Genomic DNA, 14947 nt, shown 5'->3' with positions numbered 1-14947 from the left:
AAATTTTGTGGATTCAGTAAATATCCTTAGAGAGATATTACCAGTAGCTACCGAACCCCTTCTAAAAATCACAAATTCTTTACCTTAGCGCTAGCTATGTGCTTAAATATTTTAAACTAGTGGTCATCAAACCCCTGATTAAAAAATCCAAACTCAACCCCTCAGTTGTCCAACTATAGGCCAATATCAAACCTGCCCTTTACCTCCTAGAAGATCCTAGAAAAGGCTGTAGCACAGCAGTTATGTTCATACCTGCATAGGAATAACATTCATGAAACCGGTCAATGAAATCAGTCAGGATTTAGGTCTCATCATAGCACAGAGACAGCACTGGTTAAAGTGGTAAATGACCTATTACCGGCCTTTAATCAGGGTTGTGCCTTCTTACTGGTGTTACTCTTAGTGCAGATTTTGACATCACTGACCACAGTATTCTATTTGATAGGCTAAAACATGTTGTTCATGTTAAAGGAACAGCCCTCTCCTGTCTCAGGTCTTATTTGATTGTTCATTATCAGTTCATAAATCTAAATGGTGACTTTTCTATGTGCATACAAAGGTTATGTTCGGTGTTCCACAAGGTTCTGTCTTAGGCCCACTGCTTTTCTCCTTATATATGCTATATAGTATATATACACAGTACCTCACAAAAGTGAGTACACCCCTCACATTTTTGTAAATATTTTATTATATCTTTTCATGTGACAACACTGAAGAAATGACACTCTGCTACAATGTAAAAAGTAGTGGCTGTCATCCCAGAAGGAAGCCTCTACTAAAGATGATACACAAGAAAGCCCGCATACAGTTTGCTGAAGACAAGCAGACTAAGGACATGGATTACTGGAACCATGTCCTGTGGTCCGATTAGACCAAGATAAACTTATTTGATTCAGATGGTGTCAAGCGTGTGTAGTGGCAACCAGGTGAGGTGTACAAAGACAGGTGTGTCTTGCCTATAGTCAAGCATGGTGGTGGGAGTGTCATGGTCTGGGCCTGCATGAGTGCTGCCGGCACTGGGGAGCTACAGTTCATTGAGGGAACCATGAATGCCAACATGTACTGTGACATACCTAAGCAGAGCATGATCCCCTCCCTTTGGAGACTGGGCCGCAGGGCAGTATTCCAACAGGATAATGACCCCATTCACACCTCCAAGACGACCACTGCCTTGCTAAAGAAGCTGAGGGTAAAGGTGATGGACTGGCCAAGCATATCTCCAGACCTAAACCCTATTGAGCATCGGTGGGGCATCCTCAAACAGAAGGTGGGGGAGCTCAAGGTCTCCAACATCCACTAGCTCTGTGATGTCATCATGGAGGAGTGGAAGAGGACTCCAGTGGCAACCCGTGAAGCTCTGTTGAACTCCATGCCCAGGAGGATTAAGGCAGTGCTGGAAAATAATGGTGGCCACACAAAATATTGACACTTTGGGCCCAATTTGGACATTACCACTTAGGGATATACTCACTTTTGTTGCCAACGGTTTAGACATTAATGGCTGTGTGTTGAGTTTTTTTTGAGGGGACAGGAAATTTACACTGTTATACAGGCTGTACACTCACCACTTTACATTGTAGCAGAGTGTCATTTCTTCAGTCTTGTCACATGAAAGGTATAATAAAATATTTACAAAAATGTGAAGGGTGTACTCACTTTTGTGAGATACTGTATATAAAGTGTGTTGGCTGTATCTATGTTTGTTATGGTCAAATTTAAAAAAAAAAAGCTGGGCAGTAAATCACAATCTCAGACCATCACCACTCCCACTCCCAAGACACTAACAAGATGGCAACTGTAAGCAAACCACAAATGACTGATATCCTTCTGAAATAACTTTCAAAACATACACAATTGGGAATTTTCTGCCTCTCTAAATGACTCTTTGGCTCCAATCTACAGCTCAATTCAAGACAACAGGGGCAGACACTTTTCTACTTTATCAGACATGAAACTGGTCAAAGCAGCAGGCTTATTGAGCTTAAACAAAATAATAAAACTCATTTCAGACTTAGTTAAGCAGGCTCTATGAGGAAAATACTACCCTATAATCCAGTGTTGAGGATTTTATTTGTAAGCACTCTGTAATGTGAGCATCCTGGAGGATTTAGCATGCAAAGACTCAAGACAGTATACCTCTGAACTGCTAGCTAGAGAGAGGGGTGATGAGATGGACAGAGTTCGCCATAGCTTGGGTCCTTGTAAAAGGAAGAATACCTTTTACAAAACAACTACCATTTGCTAAGCAAGATGGTGGCGCACACAGTTGCTGCAGCTCAGTGCTCCGTCAGTGCTTTGTTTGGCTTTGTGTGTACGTGTTTTATTTTATCTCGTGTACATTCTGTTTGGTGAACAACATCTTCAGCCGAAGTGACCAAGTTTATCCCCTCACATAATATCCCAGTGGACATAGTGAGAACCCCCAGCTCACCATGGATTACCATCCCAGCGGGGAGGTGGCGCAGGCGGCACAGAGACAGGAAGCAGAAGCGGGGAGGCAGAGCCGGCATGCTGGCTAGGCTAAGGAGGCAGCCATTCAAACCCCCGCTTCCCAGCCTATTTCTCGCAAACGCCAGATCCCTCACTAATAAGATGGACGAAGTGAGGCTACAGATTGCTACCAACAATGCTGTGAAAGACAGTTGTTAATCATGGAGTCTTGGCTTCATCCGTCTATTCCAGACTCCGCTATCGAGTTAGCAGGTTACACTGCACAGCATCAGGACAGGACAGTGGACTCCGGTAAAAGCAGAGGAGGGGGGCTCTGTGTGTACACAAACAACAGCTGGTGTACAAACACAGTGACTGTAGACAGACACTGCTCCACGGACTTGGAGTATGTAACTGTTAAATGCAGACCCATTTATCTTCTGAGGGAGTTTATTATAGTCATAATAGCCGCTGTTTACATTCCACCGGATGCTAATGCTTGCTCAGCTATTGGACTTTTACATGGTAGTATTAGTAAACAGCAGAACGTGTATTCTGATGCTGTGCTCATCATAGCAGGAGATTTTAATCACGTGGACCTGAAAGCAGCACTCTCTAGATTCCACCAGCATGTTAAATGCACTACTAGAGGAGCTAACACTCTGGACAATGTATACTCCAATGTCAAGATGGGCTACAGGGCGAGACCACTTCCATACTTGGACCAGTCTGACCATATGTCCCTGCTTCTGATCCCCGCATATGCCCCCCTCTGTAAAACTGCTTTTACCAGCACAAAAAACATTAAAACTTGGCCTGATGGTGCCTCTCAGCAGCTGCAGGACTGTTTCAACAGGACCAACTGGGCTGTGTTTAAACATCAGGACCTGGGAGTGTTCACAGACAGGTGTGGCAGGGAGTCCAGCATCTCATAAATTTCAGGACCACCCCCGGAGCTGCTGAGGGTGACACCACACTGGCAGAGAAGCTAAACCTCTTCTTTGCACATTTTGAGGTGGAGCCACTAGAGACAGCCACGCCACACCTCAAGGCCCTCAGCAGCTTAACAGAGTGAAGATAAGCATACGCTGAGGTCTGTGAACCCGAAGAAGGCTACTAGCCCGGATGGCGTCTCTGGCCGGGTGCTGAAAGACTGCGGATCAGCTGGCTGGAATCTTTGCCAAGATCTTCAACCAGTTGTTGGCCCTGTCCACTGTCCCACTGTGTCTGAAATCCTCCATAGTTCCCCTGTGAAAGAAATCTTACATCTCCAGCCTGAGTGACTACTGGCCAGTTGCACTCACACCAGTGGTGATGAAGTGCTTCAAAAACCTGGTCTGGAGTCACATCACATCACTCCTGTCCCCAAGTTTTGAAACTCACCAGTTTGCCTACAGGGGAAACAGATCCACAGAGGACACTGTGGCCACAGCCCTCCATGCTGCGCTTTCCCACCTGGAGAAGCAAGGGAGCTACATCCGGATGCTCTTTGTGGATTATAGCTCACCGTTTAACACCATTCTTCCCTACAAACTGGTGGACAATCTTGAGGACTTCCACACTCCACCTGCATGTGGATTAACAGCTTTCTGTCAGATAGCAGTCAGAGGGGCAGAGTGGACCGACACACATCTACGGCCCATAGCCTCAGCACCGGCTCCCCACAGGGCTGTGTGCCGAGCCCCCTGCTCAACACTTTCTACACCCATGACTGCACCCTCGCTTACCATAGCAACACCATTGTGAAGTTTGCAGACGACACTGAGAGGGTAGCTGACCTCCGGTTCCTGGGAGTCCAGATAGAGAAGGGTTTAACTTGGAGCACGAACACCTCTGAGCTGCTGAAAAAGGCCCAGCAGAGACTCTACTTCCTTAGAGCACTGAGAAAGAACAATGTCACTCAGAGACTACTGGTGTCCTTCTACCAGGGCTCCATAAAGAGCATCCTAACCTACTGCATTGGTGTATGGTTCACCAGCTGCCCAGTGGCCCAGAGGAAAGTACTCCAGAGGGTCATAAACATGGCCCAGAAGATTGTCGGCTGCCTTTTCCCAACACTGGAAGAACTACACAGTTCACACTGTATTAAGAAAGCCCAAAGCATCCTTAAGGACACATCACATCCTGGACATGATCTGTTTGAACTGTTACTGTCAGGACGGCAATACAGAACAAAAAAAACAGTTTATATCCAACAGCCATAACTGCACTCAATAATCAAAAAAACACTGTTTACAAGGAATGTGCAGTAGATGATGGTGATTGTGTGTGAGATAGGGCTGTCAAATTATTTTAGTATACCATTTCCTTTATTTATTTATTTATTTATTTATTTATTTATTTATTTATTTATTTAATACTAATTAGTATTTTTTTTAATTGTTGACAGCTTGAATGTCTGTATGACTGCTGCACTTTTTGACTGGTTGACACTTTTTAAATTTCATTGTACATGTAACATGGTACAATGACAATAAACATCTATTCTATTCTAATTAAGGAATTCTTTAAAAGGTGTACACCATAGTCTCCAGAAACATGTTGCAACTGGATCCCATCTGGACAGAAGACACAGTAGAAGGCCCAAGTGCACATTTGCCCAAGAAGACAAGTACTTACGAGTGTCCTCCTTGAGAAACAGATGCCTCACTGCTCATGAATTGGCTGCATCATTGAATAAAACAAGAGAAACCAGTGTGCACAGACACTGTGTGTAGGAGACTCGGATCAGCTGGCCTTGTGGGCAGTCGGCCAGATGCACAAACAGTGGTCATCACACAACTTTGATAATTGTACTAACAAGAACTGAAATCATACAATTTAATTTTGTCCATTTTTTGTTTTGTGAGCCATTTACAACCATTTGATTGAATAAAATAAAAAAACAATAATAAAAATACATAAGTGTACAGGTGTTTCCAAACTTTTTCCTCACGTATACAGTATCTCACAAAAGTGAGCACACCCCTTACATTTCAGCAACCACTTCTCAAGGGACAATACTATAGAAATGAAAATTGGATATACTTTAGAGTAGTCAATGTGCAGCTTGTATAGCAGTACAGATTTATTGTCCTCTAACAATAATTCAACATGCAGACTTTATTGTCTAAATAACTGGGAAGAAAATGAGTACACCATAAATGAACATGTCAAAACTGTGTCCAAAGTGTCAATACTTTGTGTGAGCACCACTGTCATCTAGCGCGGCCTTAATACTCCTGGGCATGGAATTCATGTTGCTGGGATCCTCTTCCACTCCTCCATAATGATATCACAGAGCTGCTGGATGTTAGACATGGCGCTTCTCCACCTTCCACATGAGGATGCCCCACAGGTGCTCAATAGGGTTCAGGTCTGGAGACATACTTGGCCATTCGATCACCTTCACCTTTAGCTTCCTCAGCAAGGCAGTTGTCATCTTGGCAGTGTTTTTGGGGTTATCATCATGTTGGAAAACAGCTGTTTGGCCCAGTTTTTGAAAGGAGGGCATCATTTTCTGCTTCAGAATGTCACAATACATGCTGGAATCCATGCAGCACTCATGCAACCCCAGACCATGATGCTACCACCACCATGGTTAACTGTAGGCAAGAGTCAATTTTCTTGGTACTCCTCACCAGGGCATCGCCACACATGCTGGACACCATCTGACCCAAACAAGTTTATCTCATCAGGCCACAGGACATGGTTCCAGTAATTCATGCTCTTGGGATGACGGTCATGCAAACCAACTTGTTGCAGTGTGCGGTGTATGGTCTGAGCACTGACAAGCCTACCTCCCACATCTGCAACCTCTAAAGAAATGCTGGCGTCATGCGTCCGTTTTTTAAAGCTAGCTTCTGCACCTGACGCACAGCACGAGGACTCAAAACTTCTTTGATCGACCCTTACGAGGCCTGTTCCGAGTGGAACCTGTCTTGGAAAACCTCTGTTTGACCCTGGCCACTGTACTGTAACTCAGTTTCAGGGTGTTACCGATCATCTTGTAGGCTAACCCATCTTTGTGGAGAGTAACAATTCTAATTCTCAAATCCTCTGAGAGTTCTTTGCCATGAGGTGCCATGTTGATCATCCTGTGGTCAGTATGAGTGAATTGTACACAAAGCACCAAATTTTAAATGCTCTAATATAAGATAGACAAATTTGGTCCTATCAAGCTGACAAAGACATGAACATGATGAATAGGACATGTGACTTTGCATGGTTAAAAGATGTACAGCTGTTATCACTTAGGGTGTACTCACTTTTGTTGCCAGCTATTTTGACATTAATGGCTGTATGTTGAGTTATTTTCAGAAGTCAGTAAATCTATACTGCTATACAAGCTGCACTGACTACTCTAAAATATATCCAAGTTTCATTTTTATAGTATTGTCCTTTGAGAAGATATACTAAAATGTTGGCTGAAATTTGAGGGGTGTACTCACTTTTGTGAGATACTGTTTATGCATCCAATGCAGCAAGACAATGACCCACTGCAAACACAACAAACAACTTCATGAGAAAAAGGAACAACTTCAGGGGAAGGTTTTGTTTTTGATCAAGTCAATCATGAGACTTTAACCTAACTAAGCAGGAGACAGATGGGAGAAACAAACAACAACTGAAAAAAACTTTTAAAAATTCTTATAAATAATTTTCTTATTTCATCTCCTGATCTCAAACCCAAACGTCTTTGATGTATAGCAAAAATGATTTGCTTTGCCATTCCAATCCTTTCAAAGGGGGACTATAGAAAGCGTCTTCATCCAATAAACAGATGGTTCAGACACAGAACAGCCATCCCGAAAAACTCTGATGGTGAAGAACACTAATATTTGTCAAAGAAACATCACCCAGACCTGAGCAAACATATAGTCATTAAACCATTGTTGTAAAGAGTGATTGAGTTACTACATCCTTCCTGGCAGTTCAAACCAATCTGTAAATAGGGAATCATTGGGAGTAAAGTTTGTTCAATTAGCAATCGATAAAACACTAAAGAAATAGGCTTTACAACCTCACCCGTCAATATACAGTTATTTACTGTAAAATAACCAATGCCCACAGAGGACTAGGAATTCCCTTCTTATTCACCCTGTACAACAACTGTTTAGAAAGGCCAGCACTTATTAAAGTGGAGAAAGTGCTTTAAAGGCTATGAAAAGCCAGATCAAAGGAAATAAAAACATAATATACAAATCAGCCAGAAAGTAAAAACATGATGGCAACTTGTTAAAGCAGGGCAATGATCCTGAACAAACCTCTGCAGTTGTAATTCCATGTATTCCAATAACATTCCTAGAGAAAATTTGTGGAATGAATTGTAAAAATCTGAGCAAGGGGTTCCACAAAATCTGATTCAGTTACATCAGGTCTGTCTAAAGAAATTAGCATACCTTTCAGGTAAAGTATTGTGAGATTTTATTGTTACAATAAAATAACTCCTGACCCATTGAAAATCTGATATAGTAAATAAAAGTTGAAATATATCTCTTAGTTATTATATTAAACATATCCTATGGAAATAAAGTTGATAATTGACACAAGAAATGTATGGCAACATGGAATGTGTGTATTTGTGAAAAATGTCTTTATCCTAGATATGGACACTTTTTGGACTCAACTGTATATAGCTGCTGTAATTGTTGCACTATATGGCTTAAGGTTTGTGGACACCTCACCAACATACCTATAAGAGCTTTTTATGTACCCCATTCCAAATTTGATATGGGAAATTGCCCATTTAGCAACATGAGCATTAGTGAGGTCAGGCACTGATGCTAGATGAGGAGGCCTGGGGCACAGCTGACATTTCAGTTCATCCAAAAGATGTTCACAGTGTGACTTAGGTAAAGGCTTTATGCAGGCCACTCAAGCTTTCCACACCAAACTCAGCAAACCATGTCTTTATGAACCTGCACAGGGGCACTGTCATGCTGGAACATGTTTTGGCTAGATCCCTTAGTTCCAGTGAAAGGAAAATGATGCTACATCATACAAACACATTCTATACAGTTGTGCATGATAGTGAGTGCATTAATATAAATCTCATTTGCTACAGTTGTAGATATTCAAATGCTGCTAAAGAAAATTTAGAAATCAGAACACCTACTGATTTGAGAGTTCAATCATGATGTGGTATAATTATTGTAATTAACACACATTCTAAAAGAAATTCTCACCATCATTCAGGTGTGCTGCATAAAATGCCAGTCCACTGTAAAACACCTTCCCAGTGCCAAAAGCAGTTTGAGAGTTCTCATATACTGTCCAACTCAAAGAGTTTTCATCGTGTTTCAGTACAAAGACGTTTACCATTGCATGACCATTACCTGTTGCTGTACTTCAAATGAACCTTACCTCTGATTTTAAACGTTCAATTTCAATCTCCCCATCCTCAATCTGTTGTCGAAGTTGCTTAGCAACTGTTTTCTCAGTCTCCAAGATTTGGAGCAGATGGAGATACTTCTGCATCAAAGTCTCATGCTCTGTGGCCAGGTTTCTGTAGCTGAGTGTGCAAACACAATAAAATAGTATAATCTACATCATATTATTGGACCATCATAACAACACTACACAGTTTGTCCTGTGTTTCAAAGAATTATATACAGGTCATTGAAATTCCATTCTTTACACACTTCTACATGAATGGAAACAATTACTACACAGCAAGTGGACAATTGGAGAAAAATACAATTTGTACAAAATCATTGAGGTGAATTAAGACTAAATCCAGCAGCAAACATCATAACTATTAAACACATACAATTTTGAAAATAAATTAATAAAATTAAAACTTAAATTTACAAATCAAATTATGAGAAAAGAAACCAATAACATTTTTACAATCAAACGAAATAACATGGCACAAATCTCATGAATCAACAAATAAAGTTGATGAAAATGTCACATTAGAGATCATCAATCTCAAACCTTTTCCTTCATAAAAATTTAGATTAGTTTCATCAGAGCTAAACTTGTTAGCCCAGATTAACCGGAGCAGAGTCAAAGAATTGTGTCAGTGGGATCAGCCTACCTGGCATGCGATATTGCTGCTACCCATTCATCGCAGTCCTTCACATCTTCAGTCCGAAGCTCAAGAGCTTTTTGATTTTCATGGTTGAAGCTGATTGTGAAATAATACTGAAATGTACAAAAAGGCAAGTTTTAGCAGTAAGTAAGTATTTTATTTTACATATTATTTTAAGTATGAACTAATTGTTTTGTGTACAATTTCTGGTAATAAACTAAAAAAAAAAAAAAAAAAAATATTTGTTTCACCCTTACATTGTGTTCAAGGCAATTTACTACTATAAATAAGACAACAGATTGAAGTTGTAATGTGTTATTTTGTCAGGTTGTTGTGCCACCGACTTAAAATGAAACCTCTGTTTTGTTTTATATTTATTTCTCTCTCTCATTATCTGTAGAAATTCTTTATCACTGTCAATGTAGTCAGCATAGTTCACTGCCAAGTCAGTCAATTTTTTTATGTTGACTAAATTAAAAGACAAATTGATGAAGGCCTCTGTACATCCTTAACTATTTTGTGAGGCTGCTTCCAGCTAAATCATTTTCATAACATGCATATGATTAGTACAAACCACAGTCGATTGGGTATAGAAGAAGGGCTATTTCTTGTTTAGCAAACTAGAACCAATGACTCATTTAATCTACAGTTATATACATTATCTCCTCTGTTCAAGCCACTGAAATATTTGCTGGAGCTACACTTTACTAGATCCAGAAGAATTTAAACATCACGTGACAAAAACCTTTCCAGTAATAAAGTGAAAATGGTCTCAACAAGCATCACACTATGTACTGATCAAAACAGACTAAGTAAGATATGAAAAAGGTAGTTATTGAAATATACAATGCCTCCAAAAAGTATTAAGCCTCTGATAATTTATTGCATTGCTTGGATATTTCTTTTCTGTTTTGAGGTATGAGGATGTTCTCAGAATATTATTATTTCTTTATTTAAAAAGAGGAGGCCTGCTTTTCTCACATCCCATTAAATCATCCAGTGCTACCCAGTAGCACATAGTTTTTGTCTTTCATCAACAAAATGCATATGAAGATAAACTAAAAGATGCTCCATCACCACCCACCAGCATTAAACACTGCACGTTGACTCAAGTTGCATTATTCTTGCACTCACAATGAACTGATTCAAAGTAAAACAGAACATCTGCACAGTAACAGATTGTTCACAATTATTTATTTCCAAGTTCTAGAGCACTGAGTAATTTGAAATCGCAAACTGTTTAAATCAGCATTCTTTTAAACAAAGAACATTGTTAGCACAGCCTCAAAACTCTTCTCACTTTAATCTCCCTCATATTTGCATGTGACACCACACACACGTGAGGTGATCAGTGATCCACTCGTACTGAGAAAAATTACCTTTTTCAATTTAGAAATAGGTTAATTGTTAATAGTTTAATGATTCTTTTTGGGGGTTTTTTAAATTCTATTTTAATACATGCTATATATAAGCACAAAATATTGGGAAAAAGAAAGCACACCCTCCTTAAATAGTTTTAGTTTAGCCAAAACTTCAATTCTGTAGTCCTTGCCAAATTACACATGCTACAAAAAACAACATTCAGAAACCAGGTGAGAACAAATAAGTAAAATCCGTAATTCAGCAACATGTAGAACCACCCTTAGCAACAATAACTTAAAGTAAACGACTTCTGTAGTTGATCAATCTCTCATGTCATTTTGGTCCACTTTACAACATTGCTTCAGATCATCAATGTATAAGGACAGTTGTGTATTAACAGCTCTCTTAAGATCTTGCAACAGTATCTGAGTCGATTGTGACTTTGACTTGGCTATTCCAACACATTGTTTTTTTTCTTCTTTTTTAGTCATTCAAGTTTCTGATTTGCTGATGAACCTGGGATCACTGTGCTGTTGTGTGTCTGAATTATTCCCCAGCTTAAGCTGCTGGAAAGATGCCTCACTTTTGTTTCTGGTATTCTGGTATACAGTGGAGTTCACCATTGCTTTGCTATGACAAGTGTTGGATTACAAATTTATAAAATGTTAAATCTAGGTTCCAACGTAATAGTATATAAACTAAAAAGTTATGTACATTGGGTTTAACATTTTAAGGTAAAGATGATGACATTCTAAGAAGATCAAGTCTGGCAGCCCAGGTGTCTGAGACATTAACCTTTTGTCTGTATGTACTTCCTGACCACCGGGCAGGGTCCCAGGTTAAATGTGAATGCTAATCTCAAGGCCAGGCTGTGCCTTTGTCTCTATAATAATGTGAAGGTCTGGGTGATACTGTCAGGCTGGATTAGCACCTATGCATTTGAATGACACGGTTATGCTGATGAGATCAGGGCTGGGGAAATTCCGTTACTGGGCTGATTCCTGTACTGCAGTTGCATGCTTTGTTTAGATTGTCTCCACCTCTATGTATCCCTCCCCCTGGAAAAGTATAAATTCTACAGTGCTGAAACTATAGTCAGACTTGGATGACTACAGCAACGCACAGTGAGGTCTCAATAAAGAGTAACTTCTGCTTGAAAGATATCCCAACGTCTCCTGGTCTCTGCTTCGACAAGGAAAAAGTTTCCAAAACAAGTAATGGAAATTCATTCTTTCCCACTATATTGGTCATTCAGTGCAAAAAATATTATTTTTGGATTATATATTATCATAAGAATATTATCTATTCTTCTGTTTTGGCCACGTTACACCTACAGTATGTTACTGATGTAATAAATAAACTAGGATTATATTATCATCACATATATGTATCAGTCATAACATTATGACCACCTGTCTAATATTGTGCTGGTCCCCTTTTGTTGCCAAAACAACCTTGACCTGTCAAAGCATGGACTCTACTGGACTCCTGAAGGAGTGCTGTGTTATCTGGCACCAAGATGTTAGCAGCAGATTCTTTAAGTCTTCCATGGATCGGACTTGTTTTTCCAGTACATCCCACTGATGCTCAATTGGATTCTCAATCATCTAGGGGAATTTGGAGGCCAAATCAACATCTCAAACTCGTTGTTGTGGCCTTCCACCTGATGTAAAAGAAAACGTAATTCATCAGACCAGGCTACCTTCTTCCATTGCTCTGTGGTCCAGTTCTAATGTTCACGTGCCCATTGTTGGCACTTTTGGCAGTGCACAGGGATCAGCATGGGCACCCTGACTGGTCTGCAGCTATGCAGCCCCATACACAACAAACTGTGATGCACTGTGTATTCTGACACCTTTCTATCAGAACCAGCATTAATGTTTTTAGCAATTTGAGTAACTGTAGCTCGTCTGTTGGATTGGACCACATGGGACAGCCTTTGCTCTCCACATGAATCAGTGAGCCCATGAACCTGTCACCAGTTCACCACTGTTCCTTCCTTGGAACACTTTTGATATATACTGACCACTGCAGACCGGGAACACCCCACAAGAGGTGCTGCTTTGGAGATGCTCTGATCCAGTTGTCTAGCTATCACAGTTTGGCCCGTTGTCAAACTCGCCCAATTCCTTAGGCTTGCCCATTTTTCCTGCTTCCAACACATCAACTTTGAGGACAAATTGTTTACTTGCTGCCTAATATATCTGACCCACTAACCGGTGCCATGATTATTGTTATTCACGCGACCTGCCAGTGGTCATAATGTTATGGCTGATCAAATTTTACATATACAGAGCTCTCTCTCTCTTTATATAAATATATATATATATATATATGTGTCCATTATGTGTTATGTGTCATTATGTCCATTTGCGGTAATTTGCACAAATATTTTACTACTACTCAATACTGCACTCATATTTACACTACGGTGCTTCTAGGGTGTCTAGAAAGGATATTTAAAGTATTGTGGCAAACAATATGTAGTAACCATTTTCCTGTTTGCTGTAAAGAAGAAGAAGAAGATGATTATTATTGTCACACATTACATTACAGCACAGTGGAATATTACCCCCACAAACTTTTTTACTGTCTATGGCTTCTATGAGATCACTGGTCACTTCAATTGCATTAGTGATAGTAATAGCTTATTTTCTAAAACCAGACTAAATCTTAAACAAGTCCCAATTCTTTTTCAAAAATTGCTTCTATTGTTCAATTATAAGTTGAATAAAATACAGTTTTGAAATAGGCCCATAATCCATAATTAGAATTTTTGGATTTTGGGGGGAGACAATAACTTGAAGACTTCCCAAAATTTATTACATTTCTTAATGTTTCAGAAGATAAAAATCTGTTTTAACATTTACAGCTGTAATGACAGAGTAAAATAATAGAAATTCTAGCTAAAAATTAAGAACTCAAAGACAAACAACCCAACTAAAACAGCTTCAAATGGCTAGCTAAAATACCATGTCACAAATTAAAACATTTGCATCTCTTTTAACCCTTGTCACTCTGGTAGAGGTAAATCATCACTTATCATCAGGCACTCATCAGGCCACATGACCTTTTTCCATTGCTCCAGAGTCCAGTCTTTATGCTCTATAGCAAACTGATTAGCCTGATTAGCCTCATCAATAACTGGTTTTCTTAAGGCTACACAGCTTCTTAGTCCCAATCCCTTTCTCTTCACAGCACATTCTGCATGTGGAAATGCTCTTTTTTTCCACAACCACAGGACATATAACATGTTGTTTAAGAAATTAGAAACTATTCACTCCATCAGTCAGGGTTAAATAACTTGTTGCCAGCTGAAACATATTAATCACTGCAGTAATGATCCAGTGGAAGGCTCTTTCCTATATGATTAGTTAAATCAAGGTGCTGACTGTTTTGGCTAGACAGTATATATAGAGTATATACAGTATAATGTTCTAAGACAATTAATTTGGAATCTTCCTGCTCTAATTCGCTTTATTTTTCAAACTTTAATCCACATAGTAAGATAAAAGTTAAGGTATCGAGATGTATGGTACTGAACAGAAACTAGCATTATTATTATTATTGGTCCATGAATTTTGATTATTTCAATTATTTGGTTAGCAACACAAACAAACATTTATTTCTTTGCAAGAACTGCTTTTAATATTAATGTTTCTCTGTGCACTCATAGTTTTTCTTTTTTCCTCTGCATGCCCTGCCATTTATATGAAATAACATGTTCTTAAAAACAAGCAAATTGTTTCCATTATAAACTGTTGATTACACTTGTGTCCATAATCTGAGAAACTTATGTTGTATAATCATTTGGGAACCGGGTTCAAAATAATCTCCAGGCTTAATAAAGATCTAATCTTTTCCAGAAAATATTTTATTCATTAAGAACAAATGGTGGGAAAAAAATATCATTTTTAGAGGGGACATTGGAGAACAATTAAAGACAGAGAAAGTTAAGTTTGAAAGAACTCTCTTATTTTTTGAGTTGTTAAGATTGGGACTGCCCTCTAATATTACAATCCAATGTCTTCAATAAATTCAGATTTTCTATTGAGGCAATATATAGTTCCCTCTGAAGAACACACTATTTACTGCTAACATTCAAGTTAAACATAGAAAATATAGTCCTTCTTCCACAGA

At 39.4% G+C, this 14947-nt stretch overlaps 1 protein-coding gene across 1 annotated transcript in view; it reads right to left on the bottom strand.

Moving 5' to 3' along the window:
• rasgrf1 (Ras protein specific guanine nucleotide releasing factor 1) overlaps window positions 1–14947 on the bottom strand; it is a 163379-nt gene that overhangs the window by 124858 nt on the left and 23574 nt on the right. Inside the window, exons 2-3 of the mRNA XM_058387477.1 lie at window positions 9452–9558; window positions 8776–8923 (exon numbers count right to left, since the gene is read on the bottom strand). Of these exons, the coding sequence (XP_058243460.1) occupies window positions 8776–8923; window positions 9452–9558 (255 nt within the window). The remainder of the gene's footprint in view (window positions 1–8775; window positions 8924–9451; window positions 9559–14947) is intronic.

This window comes from Hemibagrus wyckioides, linkage group LG04, assembly GCF_019097595.1.
Source record: "Hemibagrus wyckioides isolate EC202008001 linkage group LG04, SWU_Hwy_1.0, whole genome shotgun sequence".
NCBI lineage: Eukaryota > Metazoa > Chordata > Actinopteri > Siluriformes > Bagridae > Hemibagrus > Hemibagrus wyckioides.
The sequence above is the reverse complement of the archived record's forward strand: the minus strand, read 5'-3'. Positions and strand labels throughout refer to the sequence as shown.